Raw genomic sequence first — 17,634 nt, 5'->3', positions numbered from 1 at the left:
CACATAGCATTTAATATATATTTTCAGTTATATATATAACTGAAAATATAACATTTAAATATATTCTTGTTCCTTACTTCTTTCCGTGAGCTTCGCTTTTGTCTATGAGTTTCGAAACCCTTAACGTTCCAAAAAAATGTCGTTAAATCAAAATACTGTAATTTCTACTAGCCCCAGAACTTCACAAAGAATAGTCATATTTTGTCCCGTAAGAATAAGGGTTTAAAAACATGAGCTATCAAATAAAACTAATTTTAAACAATTTGATTAAAGAAAGTTCAGTTCAGTGTATAAGATCAGCCTTTGTATTTATAGTTATCACATATTCCACCAAGACTATTCAAATTATTTCAATAATTAGCTTCTCACATCAAATTATGACTCCTGAATAATGTTTAAACTCCCAAGCTTTCAGCTCTCCCTAGAGCCTTGATCACAAAGGATAAAAATAGGAATAAGTGAAATACAAATATCAAATAAATATAAAGGAATAGTCACTGGAAAAGAGAATACACATTTTCCAATTTTTAAAGGCTATTACGCATCAAATAGCAGTGTAGGTGATTGTGAAATGGTCAGGTCAACTTACATGATTTTTTTTTTTTTTGTTTTTAGAAAGAGGGGAACACGGTGGCTCAGTAATATAGCGCTTGCCTCTGATATGTGATGTCCTTGGTTCGATCCCCGGCCATTTTCTTCTACAATTTCATTTCACCAATTCTTCCACTACCATCCACTTGCCATGATCATCCGTCTTCCTTAGCCTAAAGAACATAATTGTGGGAATTTAAACTCAAAGATTTTCAGTTTTTTTTTTTTTTTTTTTTGTTTTTTTGTTTTTAGAAAGATAATTTTTAGCAATTCGTGGTAGTGTTATTACTGTTATTGTACCAGTACCAGAATTTAAAGTAAGTGAGACGCTTATTAATATTACTGAGCGTGTTAGCATACAACCTAAATTATTACTTATTTTTTTAATTGACAGAAGATACAAAATTGTCACTTATTTAGAATACAAAACATAAAACTACGGTATGAAAGTACAAAATACATAATTTACCAAAACAGTTTTTTTTTAAATATCAAATAACTTGGAAATGTGAGCACAGTTTTCTGAAACATTTACAAAAGAGAGCAATATCCTTTAACACAGGTACCTGACTGTTCAAAAAAAACAACAACTTTAAAATAGCTGCTATATTACAACAATATAAAGGAAAAATTTACAACATAGACATTTCGTTCAATTACAATAAGTGCCCAGACTGCAAACCAGCAGTCTTCAAACACTTTTGAGCACCACGCACAAAATTTCTGGCGACATCTGCTAGAGTAGCCTACAAGTAAAAAATCATGGGGAGTTAAATCAGGCGAACTTGTTCAATCGGGTCTCTTTGTCCAATCCAAAGTCCTGGTACAGTGTTTTTTTTTTTTTTTTTTTCCTATCACTGCACTTTCTCAATTTATTACATCGCATCACTTCGCATTGATTAACACTAAAGTTATCTGTTTCTGTTGCTGAACGAAAGCACTACACGTTGAACTGTCTGCGAATACGAAGAGTCTGATACATCATAGTATGTGATAAAACAATTCGTTCAAAAGATATAAACAGAAAAAAGAAGTACACTCAAATAAGCGCAAGTGGAATTTCAAAATATAAATACTATATAAATAAAACATTACATACATATCCACACAATGGTCGCTGAATAGATACGCGTATTTAAAGATTTTTAATACAAAACACATCTCAAGCCATATACTATATGATTTTTTATCATTTTACTTTGATGGTTGAATTGTGATGGTTGAATGATCATTAAATTATGCAGTGAGTTCCAACGGAAACTGTGCGTATATTTTAAACATGTCCATTCCATTCCATTTCATTTCCTGCAAAGGAAAGGATTTTATTGTGTGGCCCAGACCATTCTGTGGCGCCATGTACACTATAATTATGTTTCTTCTACATAAACTGTTATTATTATTATTATTATTATTATTATTATTATTATTATTATTATTATTATTATTATTATTATTATTTTGGTAAAATAGTTTGATATTTAATATAGGTCTCTTTTTGTTTATTGTTGTTTTTTTTCCTGTTTTTGTTTTCGTTTTCTTTTTTCTTTTACTAAGAATTTTTTTGTTGATTTTTGAATTTTTCTGTTTTCCTTTTTCTTTTTCTTTTCTATAATAATAACATTGTTAAGTTGTAAGTATGTAAGTAAATTTTTATTAATTTCTTCGTTATTGAGAGTTTTTGGTCGAAAAACAACCCTGTCCTGGAATGCTGTTATCAAATTAGACTTGTAATTTTTGGAAAAATTACTTTTAAAAATAATGTAGTCCATCACCAATATTCTCGTTGCATCAATAATCCAGGTTATTTACTTTATGAGTTTTGTAAAGTACAGCTGGAGATAATTCTGTGTGTAGTCAAGTCTAAGAAAATGTATAATCTAAATTCTTTTGCATTGTTTCATTTTTTTCTCCCCCAAGCTTTACTATTACAGTGGAGATACCCAGTAGAATTTTCCTGGTAAACAACACTTTTGTCTTTTAATTTTCATGACAACATTATCCCCTTTAGATCCAAAATCGATTCACTTATTAAATGTTAAACTAAGTTTTATTTTGGACAACCAATCAGACATGCGGAGATTTTTTTTTTAAATAAATTATTCTAACTGTTTTTAATTCTTATTTTAAATTCGGCTTCTAAAGGACTATCTTTTCAACACATTTGTCATTAGCAACTTCACTTCATATAAAATTAATTCTACAATTTGTGAAATACATTGTAAGTAATAAATTACTTTCTTGCCAACGCCCTAGACGAACTGGAATACCGCTTCGCGCCAGATAAGCAAGGGAAAGATGGATGACCATTCATAGTCACCAGATGGCGTTGGCATGATGACTCCACCGAGCATCATGAGGACAGTTGGAGAGCTATTTGGAAAGAAAACAATAGCGAACTCCGGTTTAGAAAGCCAGGATTAACAGTTGACTATACATCACTTCCCAAAGGCATGAGTCCCAAAAGGCGGCTGGTAGAGCCTAGTTTCTTAAGGACTATTGCGTCAGAGTTTAGTGTTCGTATTACTTTCTTAAATATTAAGGTTCTAAAACTATTTTTCTCAAAAAGTTGAAAACTTTTGATGTAATTTGCAGATGAAGTTTAGTATAAAAACATTTAAATTGTTGTAATTTATATATCACTTCTAAACACAATATCTTTCCTTCTGAAAAATATTCGGAAAGTGCATGTTTTTCTACCAATTTGCCCTGCACATAAAATACCACAACAGAAAAAATAGTCCCTAGTTATGGATTCGGTAACATTGTAAATTTACTGCTCTCATGAAGAGACAGATGCCTTCTGATAAACGTATGCTTCAAGGACAATATGTTTGGAAATAGCCTACACTGGGAAAAGTAACCGATAATTTAGCAAGTTCATTCCTAAATCGATGTTTAAAATGGGAGTTATTTGAGATTTAATTACTTCAACCGTACTTCTTTGTTTATACGTTGAGACAATATGAGATAAACCCTACAGTTTAACGTATATATTATTTTGTTTTTGTAGTTTATTACCTTTCTTTTAGCATTGAGACTGAATGAAACATGTATCCACAGTTTAGCAAGTAAACAGAACCATACTTATTCCCACAGGCTTGGCCTCGATTCCCAGTTCTAAAGATGTGAAAGCTAACCATTCAGCCACGAGAGATCTCTAGTTTAATCTCTAGAGATACATACACTAACCTTCTTTTTCCTGGAATCGAATCCGAGAACTAATGCACAAAAAGAATGTGTACTTACCGCCCAAATCCCAGGAACCATACATGCTTCTTCTTATTTTTCTTCTTTCCTTGTAATTCTATTTACAATTTGTTTCACAACTTGTCATTTTCAATTGTAGTGTCTCAAGCCATTTGGTCGATTCGGCATCCATGATCAGCCTGATTCTTTCCTCCAATGCATTAATGGAACCGGAACAATAAAAACGTGTTCTGATGGTCTGTTGTATAACTCTGACACTCAGACGTGTGACAAGTAAGAACTATTCTTTCTTTTTGTTTTCTTAACACTACCAGTATCATATGTAGCTCAAAAAACTAATATCTTAGAATTTGAGTTCAAAGTTTTTTTTTTCTTTCTCTCTCTTTGATAAAATATAATTCATATGTTCGGATCATTAATAATTGAAAGTTAAATGAAAGTCTGAGCTTCTAACATATCTAGACTATAAGGTAATAGATAAATAGATAAATAACAATAACGATTTTGATTGCTTATAATAAATCTTGTTTGATTAAAAAAAGAAACAATTTAAATGATTGTTAAGTTTAAAATGAATCGACAGCTTGTCTTGAACCGTATTGACTATTACTAAACCCAGTAAATTATATACTGTTTAAGACTGATTAGAAACTCAGCTCTGTAGATAGAGTGCAGAACCTCACGACCATGCTAAGCGGAGAGCATTAGGCAATAAATAGTGTAAGTAAATCATCAACCACATTGGTTATTAATACCATAATTGTTTTAAAATTATTGCAATTAACATTTGGATCTCCTGTGATCTAGTCGTTAGAGCGGTGGACTAGTTGAAACATAATCTGACGAACTATAATCTTCTTCTTCCTCCATAATCTAGAAAAAATTATAAATGGATAGATATATTACAAGAATTGTTTAGTGAGTATAATAATAATGTACATAGAACAATTGGTATGAAGCCTGTAAAAGTTAATAAGAAAAATTAATTCTTTTTAAGTTGGTTCTGGCAATGCTTTTGGAGCATTGTCAACTGGTTTAGCTTGATTTTAATATGTAAGACAATAATTTGCTAATATTGAAGTTAGTTTTGTAGAAATGATTAAGTTTTTGGATCTAAGAACAGGGGCGTCATTTCAGACTTTGCTTGGGGGGGGGGGGCAAGAGTACCACCGACATAAGACTTTCACCTTTTGTACTAGTATATTAGTAGACAATCGATTAAAGTATATGTATTCCTCAAACTCTTGGGGGGGGGGGTGCAATTGCTCCCTCCTGCCCTACCTAAATGACGCCCCTGTCTAAGAAGCAAACCAAGAACGATGTAATGTATATACAGAGTTTACGTATTTTAGACTAATGTGATTATTATTTTATAGAAGTTTACCGTAGGCTGTTTTATTTCGAGTTCTCTTACTTTGCATTAAATAGAATTATTTATTCTCAAAATTAGTTAAACTATAATTCCTTATTGTTAACAACTATGGGTATTATTTATTTGTATCAGTGTTACAAAGATATATAGCATAAAATCATAAGAAAATTATAACATAAATTAGATATCACTTTTAAGAAATAAGCATACTAATGCTATTATTTGTTGTAATAAGAAGTTAATACACGCATTGTGAGTTACAGTTTATAATGTTTCATTACAGAGCTTTCCTTCGAGAGAAGAGAAGTACGGAAATAACCCATGATTAGACGAGAGAAGATATGTGTTATCCTCGCGTTCCTTAGCGTATCCCCCAAAGACCTAAACCAACCTTCTGTAGTAATTAAGAATTAATGTTATATAATATATGCGCATTCATTCTCATGTGTATGTATATACTCTACAAGAAAATAAAAAAAAATTATATAAAATCATATTTTTTTCCTTACTGAACTCTGTATTTTAAGACTTCGGATACATTATGAATTCATACATAAATTAAAAATAAAAATTAGAAACAATCTCCTTCTGATAAATTAGAGGTTAAGGCAGAATAATCTTTTGGATAGCAATTGTTAGATCTACTTATCTACTAACTTGAAAACTCTGATTTACAAGACTATCATTTTAAATAAAAATACACTTCGTAAGTAAGGTTTAAGACCAGTTAAGTATAGATAAATCTAATTTTTAAATCGTTATGGTTCCAATTAATGTTTCCCCCATTTGGAGATGAATCACCTTAAAAATAAACTGAATATCTTCTAAGCAAAATCCTAGTAAGCACTTCTTCTGAGAGGGTGATATAAATTTTCTTTAATACTGAAAGTAGCCTTTACTATCAAACAAAACAGTGTATCTAATTCTGAATTTTAAAGTAATGATCATTGTTAACCCAAGGAAGAAAATTAGCCCTCGTTATTGGTCTAGTGGGAAATGCGAGGGACTTTGGTGCACCGAGCCCTTGGTTCGATTCTTGGCGGAAGAGCATTAAAATTTGAAAATTACAGTGGTTAGGAGATACCTAAAACTGTAGATTCATGCTTCATTTAAACTAGATGCTGAAAGGAGCACTAAACTCCAATTCACAGAAGGGATTGGAGTGCTGATACTAACAAACAGCGGGACGAAACAAAGAATTGTACTGTTATCTTTCTCTTTTCCTCTTTACACTTTGTGAGGTGCACGATGGCTCAGCGGTAGAGCGTTTACCTCTGCAGCGTGGTGTCCCTGGTTTGATCCCCGACCAAGTAAGTTTGTGACAGACAATACCACCGTGTACATGTTTTTTTTGGGGAGGTAGCCTCTTACTTTCTTATTCCACCAACTCTTCCATCATAATTCACTTGCTTCAATCATCGTCTCCTTTAGCCTAAAGGGCACAATCGTGGAACGTTAAACCGAAAGATTTCATTTCATCTCCTTTCTTTATATTTTACAACAAAAATCCGATCATTTGTTATGAGTTTTCTGCATGTTCCTCAGAAGGAAAAGGCTTCGAATATGTGACAAAAACAAAATACATCCATACCTCAATAAATCCGTCTAAACTGGACCGTAAAATATTCTGCAATATAGAATATGACTTGGAAGGCTTAATGAGCCTAATCTGTTCATACACTTCCCGAGAATAGATATAAACAGCATTATTGCTTCTGTACTTTTGAAGAAGTTACTTTTACCGGACAAGTTCTTGTTCTTTCGAACTTTGTTTTATTAATTTTCTGAAACGTAACGGCTACACATATTGTCAGAGGCTTCTAAGAAGTGAAGATTACGTTTGGTATGAAATGTTCAGTTAGATGTTCAAAACACAGAGGTAGGAATACAGATCTTCGAGCGCCCGTTGGAGTATGCAGATTAAGAGATACATTCTGTGGGTCTACAGGCCAAAGAACTAGATCTATGGACTTAAATATTAAAAATTGCCTATAGTTAAATAACTGTGGCACAAGTGTTGTTTGTTATTTACAAGTATTATTTTCATTGTAACATAAAGCTAGGTTTAAATTCTTTTCATTATTGCACCTATATTGTCGTGCGGCATCCTTGGAAATCTAATTTGTTAAATCAGTTTGTCAGTAATGTTTATGCAGTGTATTTTGCTACTCAGTAGTGAAAATGAAAAAGTGATATTTAAATTAATATCGTGAAGAATAGTTATCTGACAAGTAACATAAAGAATGGTTACAAGAGGTTGATTATGGTAAGTACATATGTAAGGGCAGAAAATGTTGTATTTTATTTACCGTTAAATATGATAGTGTTAAAAAAAAAATGAAATGAAATCTTTAAGTTTTACGTCCCACGGTTATGCCGGTTAGGCTAAAGGAGACGGTGATTATGAGAGATGAGTGAAATGGTGGAATGAAGAAAGTGGGAGGAAACGGGAGAACCCCGAGAAAACCCACGAGCACGGTGTTCGTCCACCACAAAGTTCACTTGGCGGAGGCTGGGATCGAACCCGGGACCCCAAGCACCAGAGGTGAACGCTCTACCACTGAGCCACCGCGCCCCCATGATAGTGTTAAAGCAGTGAATGAACATTTATTGTTGAACAGACACAAAGCAACTATTAGCAGTCAAAAGAAAAAAAAAAAAGTAATTCCTTCTTAGCTCTTACCAAAGCAATTTTCTGATAAAATTACTACAATGGAGTTAACTTTGACTTACTATGTTGTCAAATACTATCATCCTTGTAATTCTTAAGATTGTGGTATAATAAGTTATATCTTCATATTTTAAAATATAACTTGGTAGATTCAACAATAAACTACTGGCAAACCAGAAGTAAAGACTTAAAGATTTTTAAAAAATCCCTTAGCGATTTAAGAGAATAGTGTGCCGTTTTCAATTGCGTCAGATGCATCAAATAAGGGTAATAAAAAACACTTTTTTTAAGGTTGTAACTCACATTTTCAGACATAATGGAAAGTGTAATGACATTCTTGATTTTTATAAAGATGTAAACAAATACGCGTAAGATATTTTAAACAAAATAGAAAATTATTTAAATCCAAATCAATGATTCAGCCGATAATGCTTCTATTAATTTCGATGTACACAATTCTGTATTTAATAGACTAAAAGGAGAAAACGTCACTTGATAAAAAGTCAATTATTGTTGCCATGTTTTGCAAAATTGTGCCGAACTTCAATTCAAACTTTTAAATGTCATGTTGAAGGTCTTGTAATTAAACTAAATTTATATTTCTTTTAATCATCAAAACATTTGAGGAACTGAGGTCATTTTAAAAGTTGTTCAGCATAATTATAAAAATTGATATTTAGAAATCACTCAATCGATAATCTAGTTCCATCAGAATTCTGGCATAGATTTTGGGGCACATTTTCAAATTCATCGTATTGATGTGTCACTGTTTACTGGAGACGCCGTTTATGATTTAATGGATTGTAGTCAGTAATCAGTTGTTGGGTCTTGCTTGCATCTGCTAACAGGCATTCCTGCTCGTTCCTTCTGAATGTATCATTCATTTGCTGAGTTTTCTTTCTTTGAAGAATTGAATAAATGCTGATTTTCTGTTAAATATATATATATACAGCACACATAACCATCCAAATATCTCGCATTTTCGATAATCGAGCATTCCTCAGGTTCAGAGGTTGCCAGATTTTTTACTGTTAACATGTAATATGACATCTGCTGTGCAATGTTTGTCTTTGTAGTCAGATGTGGAATACTACTCTACTCTAAGTCAGAAAGTCTTTTCTGTAGTTCTAGGCCCTTCATTTCAATGTACTTATAACTATTTTTAGCTTTGCTCAGTTTGACATAGTGAAGTGCTATTTCATTTTTGTACCGAGTGTTGTGTGAATAATACTTCAAATAACATAACTTACACAGTTTTCTTTGATATACATAAGGCAGTTTAGTATATACATGAATGAAATGGTCATTATCAAGTCAGTATCAAATGCCTTGTTTAAACCTAGTAATTTTGTGCAAGCAAAAGAGCCGTTTTTGAATTATCAATTATCTCAGACACAACTTTTTTCTGCAGTTTTCATTGTAGACATATCTTTCCTAAACCTGTGTTATGCACAATTAATTAAATTATTGTTAGGAGGGCCGCGGTGGCTCAGTGGTAGAGCGTTCACCTCTGGCACTTGGGGTCTCGGGTTCAAACCCTACTCCCGCCAAGTGAACTTTGTGGTGGACAACCACCATGTGCGTGGGTTTCCTCGGGGTTCTCCCGTTTCCTCTCACTTTCTTCATTCCACCATTTCATTCATTGCTCACCATCACCGTCTTCTTTAGCCTAGCCGGCATAACCGTGGGACGTAAAACTCAAACATTTCATTTCATTTCATTTTTTAAAATTATTATTTGCAAAGGACTAAGTTAGTTGATTTTTCATATAGTGTTAAAAAATTCTTATAATTGGATAATTGGTATAAGGGATATTGGTCTATAGCAGCTAAGGCAGTTTTTATTCCCTTTTTGTAAATCGGAATGATGACAGTGATTTTAAGGCAATCTAGAAATACTCCTTCTGTTAATATCCAATTAATTATTTTAGATGAGTGAGAAATTCTAGTTTTACGTCTATAACATTTTTAATTGTCCTATTAGTAAAACTGCAATAATCGTCACTACCAGATGTTTTTAACTTATGTGCTACTGATAAAATTACTTCAGGTTTTAGCGTATAAAACACATTGAAATATTTGAACTTACTCATTTAGCAATGTTTTTGTGCCAATTTTTCTTCCAATATTTCGAGTATAATACAAACACACAATGGCTTCATTCTTTTTTCACAACACAATTTTTACATTGTTCTTTTGTGTCTCAATTACCATTGTTGAAGTACAAAATAACAATGTGAAGATCGTATTGTGAACAAAGATTTAAGCTATTGTGTGTCCTGACGATGAGCGTCAGATTGTTATACTCGAAATATTAAAAGATAAAGTGACTGAAAGACATTACTAGGTGAGTAATTTTTCTTTTAAAATGTACGATGCATTCTTTCTTTTGAAGCCTGCAATATCAACACTTGATACAAAAGATAATAAATATTAAGTTATAAAGTGCGTTTTTCGAGAAAGTAGATCCACCAATGCTGTTCAAAATAATGCAGTATATTCTAGCTATACTAGTCAGTAATGTAAATGTTGAACAAGTGCTTAGAATAATAAAAGCTTTATTGTCAGATGATAGAAACAGAATGACAAAGAAACTTATGATATCCGAAATTTTTGTTTAGATAAACTTCAAAATGACCTATCAATTTTTCGACAAATAATTCTGGATTTTTTTTTTAAGCAAGGAAGAGCTTAGAAATATAAATGATAAGATAGCCATCTATAACCACGAATGTTTCATGTTTTATCTCACTGAGTTTAGTACACCATATGATTTGTTAGTAGTAATAATAGTGTTAGTAGTTATTAATAGTGATTAAAATTGTTAGAAGTAACGTTGATAATAAGAAGCAAAAAATATTCTGTTTTAAATTGCAATTATGCAAATCCCGCTGGTCTCTGGACTTGCCTTTAGTTCAATCTGGGAACCCTTCAATCAATGGGGTATTTATTGAAAAGATATCTATTTGAATTGTACGAGTATCTCGTAGTATCTTGTATACACTATAAAGTTACTTTGTAATATTTTTAGTTTTACACTAGTAATAAAAAAGTAAAAACACCGAACAGCCCCCGAAGTCTTCGCAATTTGCTATATGGTTGTACTGTTCCTGAACTATTATTATACCGTTCGAAAGTTCATTGTAAAAGCAGAGATAATATTCACAGTTTTACCATCTTGCATATTTCAATTCGTAGCGTGATCTACCTTTCAGAGGAAATCAAGAACAATGACTGAAAGTGAGCCAATAAAATCTCCCACATTTTACAGACTAGTGGAAAGTAAAGACAAGTATTGCAGATAAAATGTAGTATATTCAAAACTATAAAATTGTATAGAAATCAGTTTGTAATTACTTTGTTCTGGTTTGAGTTACTCTATTCTGTTCTGCGTTGAAATGTCAATAATTATTGTCAATAATACTCAATAAAATCTCCCACTTTTTGATCGGCTGTAGTGCTGTCAATGGAGGGGCAAGAAGAGTGAAGGTTGTCACTTCCGCTCACCACTCTTCTGCCATTTTCAGTCGTTTATTATGGTTTGGTCTGGAACTTATCGCCCGTACACAGACAAAATGTTTTTCAAAAGCAGCAGTTCTGTTATTACAGTGCAAAGAGGTGTTCGCTTAAAGTATACTGTTCCACGTAATGAAAATGTTCCTGATCGGAAAAAATATCTTGCAGTGGGTGAGAATTTCCGAACACAACGGATTCAGCCGCCTTGAAAAATAATAATAATAATCTGGCCGAGCTAAAAGTGCTCGTATGCCTTAGAATATTGAGGCTGTGAGACAGTCTGTTTTCCAGACCCAAACGTCTGTTCAGGTCTGTTCAAATCAGGTTTTTCAGGTCTGTTCTGCAAAGAAACTGTTGCGTTTTCTGAGAAGAGTATAAAAACAATTTCACAGAAAGACCTGTACTTTCACCCAAACTGTTATCAGTACTATTTTATATTTTTGAACAAAAATCTTTCCATTTGCAATGCCTTTATAATGTGGGAAGTTTTATTGGATCACCCTGTATATAGGAAAGAAAACTCAAATGAATCAATACAAATCAATAATTAAAGTCTACAATAGTAGACTCGTGTCATTATGGTTGAATATTCCTGTCTAAATCACGCTTAAGTTAAAGAGTTTAACACTGGTATCAAATCAATATCCAAAATAATGCAAGAACGATTTTTCAGATGATCTTGCATTACTTAACACAATGTCCTAATACTACTGCTTAACAGTTAACAAGCGCGATTTCGTCAGAAGTATTTCATTACATTGATATGAGTCTACAATTGTAGGCTTTTATCCTACGTTTTTATTTCTCTAACTAACCAGTTTATGTTCTATGGAACCCAAATATTCAATTTCGCATTCAGGAAAGTTTTCTGTTGATTTCTGTTCTTAGCCAACTGTATCCAGTTTCTACCTTATATTCCTATTTCTGCAACATTCATCTTAACATTTTCCTCCAGCCTGCGTCTAGGTATTCCAATTTCTCTATTTGAGTTAATTTTAGCCTATATGATTTCCACGATGTTTTAATTCTCGTTTTACTGCTTTCGAAGATTACTCACATAAGTTCAAACTTGTAATCTTCTGGTGAAACTTGGTGAGTTTTCATTTATTGTTTTTGAATTCCTGGTACTTCATCTAAAGAGATATTCTTATAAGCAACATCAATGAGAATCTATTAAATGTGTTATCAATATCTATTAGCATTTATAACTCAATAAGGTTGTTGGATCATAGACAAATTCGTAAAAGTTGGATACATAGAGTATATGAATGTACATATATCTATATACAGGGTGTTTCAAAACAACACCGACAAAATTTGGGAGGTGATTCCTGACACCAAGATAAAACGAAAAGTATACACCAATCTGGGTTCACAAATGCTTCCTTTCGAAGTTATAGGCTGTCGAAAACATGAAAAAATTAACTTTAAAGGTCCATAGCTCCAAAACTATGGGATCTACCGTAGTTGGGTCAAGACTTCACTTAGGAACTAGTATATGCTCCTATCCAAATATATAAGTTTAAGAATCCTGAGGTAGTTCTGCAACAATTTTTATAGAGGTAGTTGGTGAGTATTTCAAACTATATTGCCGTAGCTAAACTCCCTCTACAAGAATTGTTGCGTGAGTACCGCAGGATTCTGAAACATATTTTTGGATAGCGCACATATTAATTTCTAAGTGAAGTCTTGACTTGAGTACGGTAGGTCCCATAGTTTTGGAGCTATGAACCTTGACCTTTAAAATCTATTTTTTAATGTTTTCGGCAATCTATAACTCTGAAAGAAAGCATTTGTGCACCCAAGTTGGTCTATACCGGTACTTTTTGTCTTATCTTGCTGTTAGGAATCATCTCCGTTGTCGGTGTTGTTTTGAAACACTGTATATTTAAAATAAAATCTTTTCTACCATGAGCTTTGTTTTTCTTTTATTCCTTTTTCTTTTCGGAATTTAAATTTAAATTTATATGAACGAAAGAAAGAAATTTTTAAAAAAATTCTTGTCAAACTTACTGATTGAATTACCTAAAAACTAGTTAAAGTATCTGAAATTTTAGTGAATTGAGGTGTTAATGAGAGAAGTCATGTACACATGATTAAAAATTCCTTTAATTAGCAATTAATACAATGTAATGTTTTCTTTGTTTTAAACATAGACATAATTATCTTTCCATTACTACATAATAGTTTGATAATACATAGTACTCATATACATTCATAAACTTCTTTTGGTTATCAAAAAGGGTTGGCGAAACGTAATTCCCAACAAATTTATTAATATCATATATTAATATATATGCATGCGTTTGAAAGAAAAACCAAATGCATACAAATCTAAGTACAGTATTTGTATCTCCTAAACATTGCTCTGCATTTTCTCTAAAAAAATACAAACATACGAAAGCTTTCATCTCGAAGAAATAATGGCTTTATTCTCTTCATTTCCACGTCCAGTTTTCAATATATTTGAGTTTCCTTCCCAGATTTTCTGAAATGAAAATAGTTTGATCTAAAAATGGATGATCAACAATAACACTTTCTTTTCTTTCAATCTCCAGTGTTCGATTTGTTGACATAGGCAATGACATAGGATACATTGCTTTCTCTCATTCTCAATTCACTAATACATAAAATTTTAACTAATTTACTTTCAACTTTCGTTGTACTTAATAAGTTCTCATTTGAAACGTTTACAAATTTCCTGTAAAAAAATTTAAAGAAAATAAAAAGAAGTCTCATTGAATTCTTTAATTGATAGGTATTTTATTAGACGAATATTTAGAAATACAACTATATATTTGTGTTCACGCAAACCTTTCTTTCTCGTAAAATAGATTGCACATTATTAATTTTTTAATTAATATACATAAAATCTGTATTTTACATAGACAAAATTCATGTTTGTGGAATTTAAACAATATCTTTCTAGAAACCAGTAACATTTATCTTTTAATATCTTATGTCACAACGGATTTTTTAAAAAAAATCTTCATAAAATGTACTTATATTAAACAAAACTAAACAAAACTCCTCAGTCAAAAGCCATCAAGGGGTCACGGCCTACCAGCATGGTTGTGGCATTCATGCCTTTGAGGTGATGTGTCGTCTGCACATCGTCTTCTCTTGCTATTAATCCTGGCTTTCTAGACCCGAATTTACTTCTACTTAACTTAATATTAATAATATACATCATGTTTAATTAAGTAAAAGTTAGTAAGATCTTTTTTCCTTTTTATAAATTTTGTGAATAATGAAATGCACTTTCTCTCTCTTCCTATTCATTTTTTTTCAACTTAAGAGGCAGCCTAAATATTCTGAATACTGTATACTACATTAACTAACTGTTATCTTCAGCATTGATGAAAAAAAAACAAAACAATTTCTAATATGTAATTTCATAAAACCGAGGGCACACACCTATTAAACTTACGAGAATGATTTCTTGTATTGAAATTACAAAATAATTTTATTTCATTGACAATAAAAATTTTACTATTTCCTATATCCATTTGCACCAAATCACACAAATCGAACACTGATAATCATTATTACATATTTTAACATTCTAGAGTTTTGCTTATATCTAATATAGACTGTACTTACAAATCAAACACACAGAAAAGAAAAATTCTAAAATTATAACGTCTGTAATGAGATGGCAACATATGATATATCAATTTTTTTCTTTCTCTCTTTGGCAGTATCGAGTTCTCACACTTCTGTACTTTGACTCAGAAAGTTAGATTACTTAGTTTCCTTAAATAAATGTACAGGTAATTTCTCTTTTTCAAAATTATATGAATTACAGTGGCTTAACGAGAACCAAACTTTAAAATCATTACTCTGTAACAGTTTAGCAAATTAACATATTACATTTTCCCATCCAACAAGCTAAACAAGTTATTTACTTTACTATTTATTAGAAGAAATTTTATATAAAATGAAGAAAGAGAGCATCCTTTACTTAATATTACATGCTAATTAAGATTTGAGTACTAGAGTTAATGATTGATCATCTTCTTCATTCTTTCCTTAATTTTTGCTTTACTTTCTGAATAAATATTATTAGAACAAAAATGTAGTATTTTTTAGTATTTCTTTAATCAAATTCTAGTTGCTATCTCTACAATAAAATTTAGTGTAATGTAAAATTAATTAAATTGATATTTAATCAAGATTATATGAATATTTAAGGTTGAACTATTGCTTCGAATTTTACTCTGAGTAACGTTAAAGTTTATTTTAAAAAAATGACTAAATTAAATAATTCATGAATTGTTAATTTATGGATTTACTGATTTTATTTCATGAACTGTAGTATTAAGACTATTATTCGTCCTTTCAGTAATCAACTTAACACGCTTAGAAATTTCTTTTTTTAGTGAATTATGTTGTGTGTTGTTGGTATTATTATGATGTTTCGTGTAGTTATGCTTATGTTTTCTCAATCCATGCTTTTTGTGACATTTTTTCTTCTTTTCCTTACTCTTATGTATTTTAAGCACTTTCATTTCAGTTTTTTGCTTTTTATCATCTTCTATATGTAGTTTCTTCTCAACAAATGACATGTTCTGGTTTGTTGGATTATTCATAGTTTGATTTGCTGTCAAATCTAGTTCTTTTGTTCGATTTCCTGTTTCATTAATTGTCATATTAGATTTGGGAAGTATTGTTTGGACGAATCTCTCTCCATTGAAGATGTAATGTACATCTTGCATACTCGTTCCTTTCGAATGCTAGGATAAAGAAGAAAAAAAATAACCAGATTTAATAATGATTCTTACTTATGGTGTTTCAAAAGGAATATGTTTAATTTTGGAAACTCGTAGTATTGATTGCACTAAACTTGTAAATTGTGCATTGCAGCTTTGGAAAATTCAAGGTTACTAATAAAACTCCAACTGACCAAAGCAGTATATATATATATATATATATATATATATATATATATATATACTCTTAAAATACATATACTGCTTTGGTCAGTTGGAGTTTTATTAGCAATGAATGTACAAAGTTAATAAAATGAAATAAAATACAACAATAAGTAAGTACAAGACAGAAAAGGACATTACAAATTCTCGTTAGTTGTTTGGAATTGACTCTGTAAAGGCTGTTACGAGAAAGCTAAAAAAATAATTTACAGAAATAATAATAACGTATTGTAAGAATTTACTGGCTGTTTCATTAAAAGAAACCACAAATAAATAGAAAATATAAAGAAGTTATCTAACTTACGAAAGAATAATGAGTGTGTTTATGTCTTCATGGTTCAGCCGAATTAATTATGTTATCAAGTTAGCAAACTGGCCAACCTTATAGATGATTATAATTAGATTATAAATACTGTATCTAATTCCTAGTAACTATTTTGAGTAACTTGTGTTGGAATGATCTTTTCTGAAAACACTTAAAATAATGTACTTTAAATCGAACAAACTTCGTATCTCGTATCTCGTTATGTGCCCTCCCTGTTGGTTTAGTGGGTAACACTCGCGCACTTAGTGTGGGATCCCGGGTTCGATTCTCGGTGGGAAAGCCTTGAAATTTGAACGCATTACGGCGATTAGGATTCCACCTTAAACTGTGGACCCATGTGTTCTATAGCCACGGTACTGAAAAGGGTCGGACCAAGCTAAACCACAACCATCAAACCAATCGAACAGTTATGCCTTTCGTAATATATCAAAGGACATGAGACAATTATTAAAATACAGGAAGTAAATATAAACTAGGAATAATATGTAGTGAAAGCTGCACAGTCAGTTAATGTAATTGTCAACTAAAGCTGTATTATTGTAACTATTCTCATTAACTATGAAGGAAAATGGCAGATCAAATAGAATTTTGTGTAATAACATTCTATTTAATTTTTGCTTTTCGTGTTTTAACTACTTATGTACTTTGATAAAGGATTCGTAACAGTTCGAAATATCAACTTTGCTAGATTAAAATGAAAGAAACAAAATATATTATTTCCAATGTTCAGTATTGCCAAATAACTAATTTAAGTGATGTAACAATTTTGGATTACTCAAACAATTACTCTGTAAATTTCGGGTCGAGTATGATGAACAATTACTTCATGAAGAATCATATACCTAGTTGTCACCATGACCTATCTATAAAGTTTCTGCAAAATGAATATTCATTCTTGTTAAACTGGATTTCTTCGTCTCTAAACATTGCTATGTTCTTTGAACTAAACTCCTGCACATTAATGTTGTATGTTTGTATTTTCGTTATATCATTTTTTGTTCTATTCTTCATTCACGATG

The 17,634-nt window shown here is 31.4% G+C and overlaps 2 protein-coding genes across 4 annotated transcripts in view; one reads left to right on the top strand and one right to left on the bottom strand.

The window, feature by feature from the left end:
* Positions 1–5,651, top strand: part of LOC145690292 (chondroitin proteoglycan 2-like) — an 80,855-nt gene extending 75,204 nt beyond the window's left edge. For all 3 annotated transcript variants that reach the window (XM_081765064.1, XM_081765065.1, XM_081765063.1), the window contains 2 exons: positions 3,938–4,071; positions 5,454–5,651. In XM_081765064.1, coding sequence (XP_081621190.1) covers positions 3,938–4,071; positions 5,454–5,499 — 180 coding nt within the window. In that variant the 3' untranslated portion in view covers positions 5,500–5,651. The remainder of the gene's footprint in view (positions 1–3,937; positions 4,072–5,453) is intronic.
* Positions 5,652–13,562: 7,911 nt separating this feature from the next.
* LOC145688908 (chitin-binding domain protein cbd-1-like) overlaps positions 13,563–17,634 on the bottom strand; it is an 81,090-nt gene continuing 77,018 nt past the window's right edge. The window contains exon 17 of the mRNA XM_081763078.1: positions 13,563–13,844. Coding sequence (XP_081619204.1) covers positions 13,764–13,844 — 81 coding nt within the window. The 3' untranslated portion in view covers positions 13,563–13,763. The remainder of the gene's footprint in view (positions 13,845–17,634) is intronic.

Source organism: Thermobia domestica, chromosome 7, assembly GCF_964235325.1.
Source record: "Thermobia domestica chromosome 7, izTheDome1.hap1.1, whole genome shotgun sequence".
NCBI classification, from domain to species: Eukaryota; Metazoa; Arthropoda; class Insecta; order Zygentoma; family Lepismatidae; genus Thermobia; species Thermobia domestica.
This window is presented reverse-complemented; position numbering and strand designations above follow the sequence as displayed.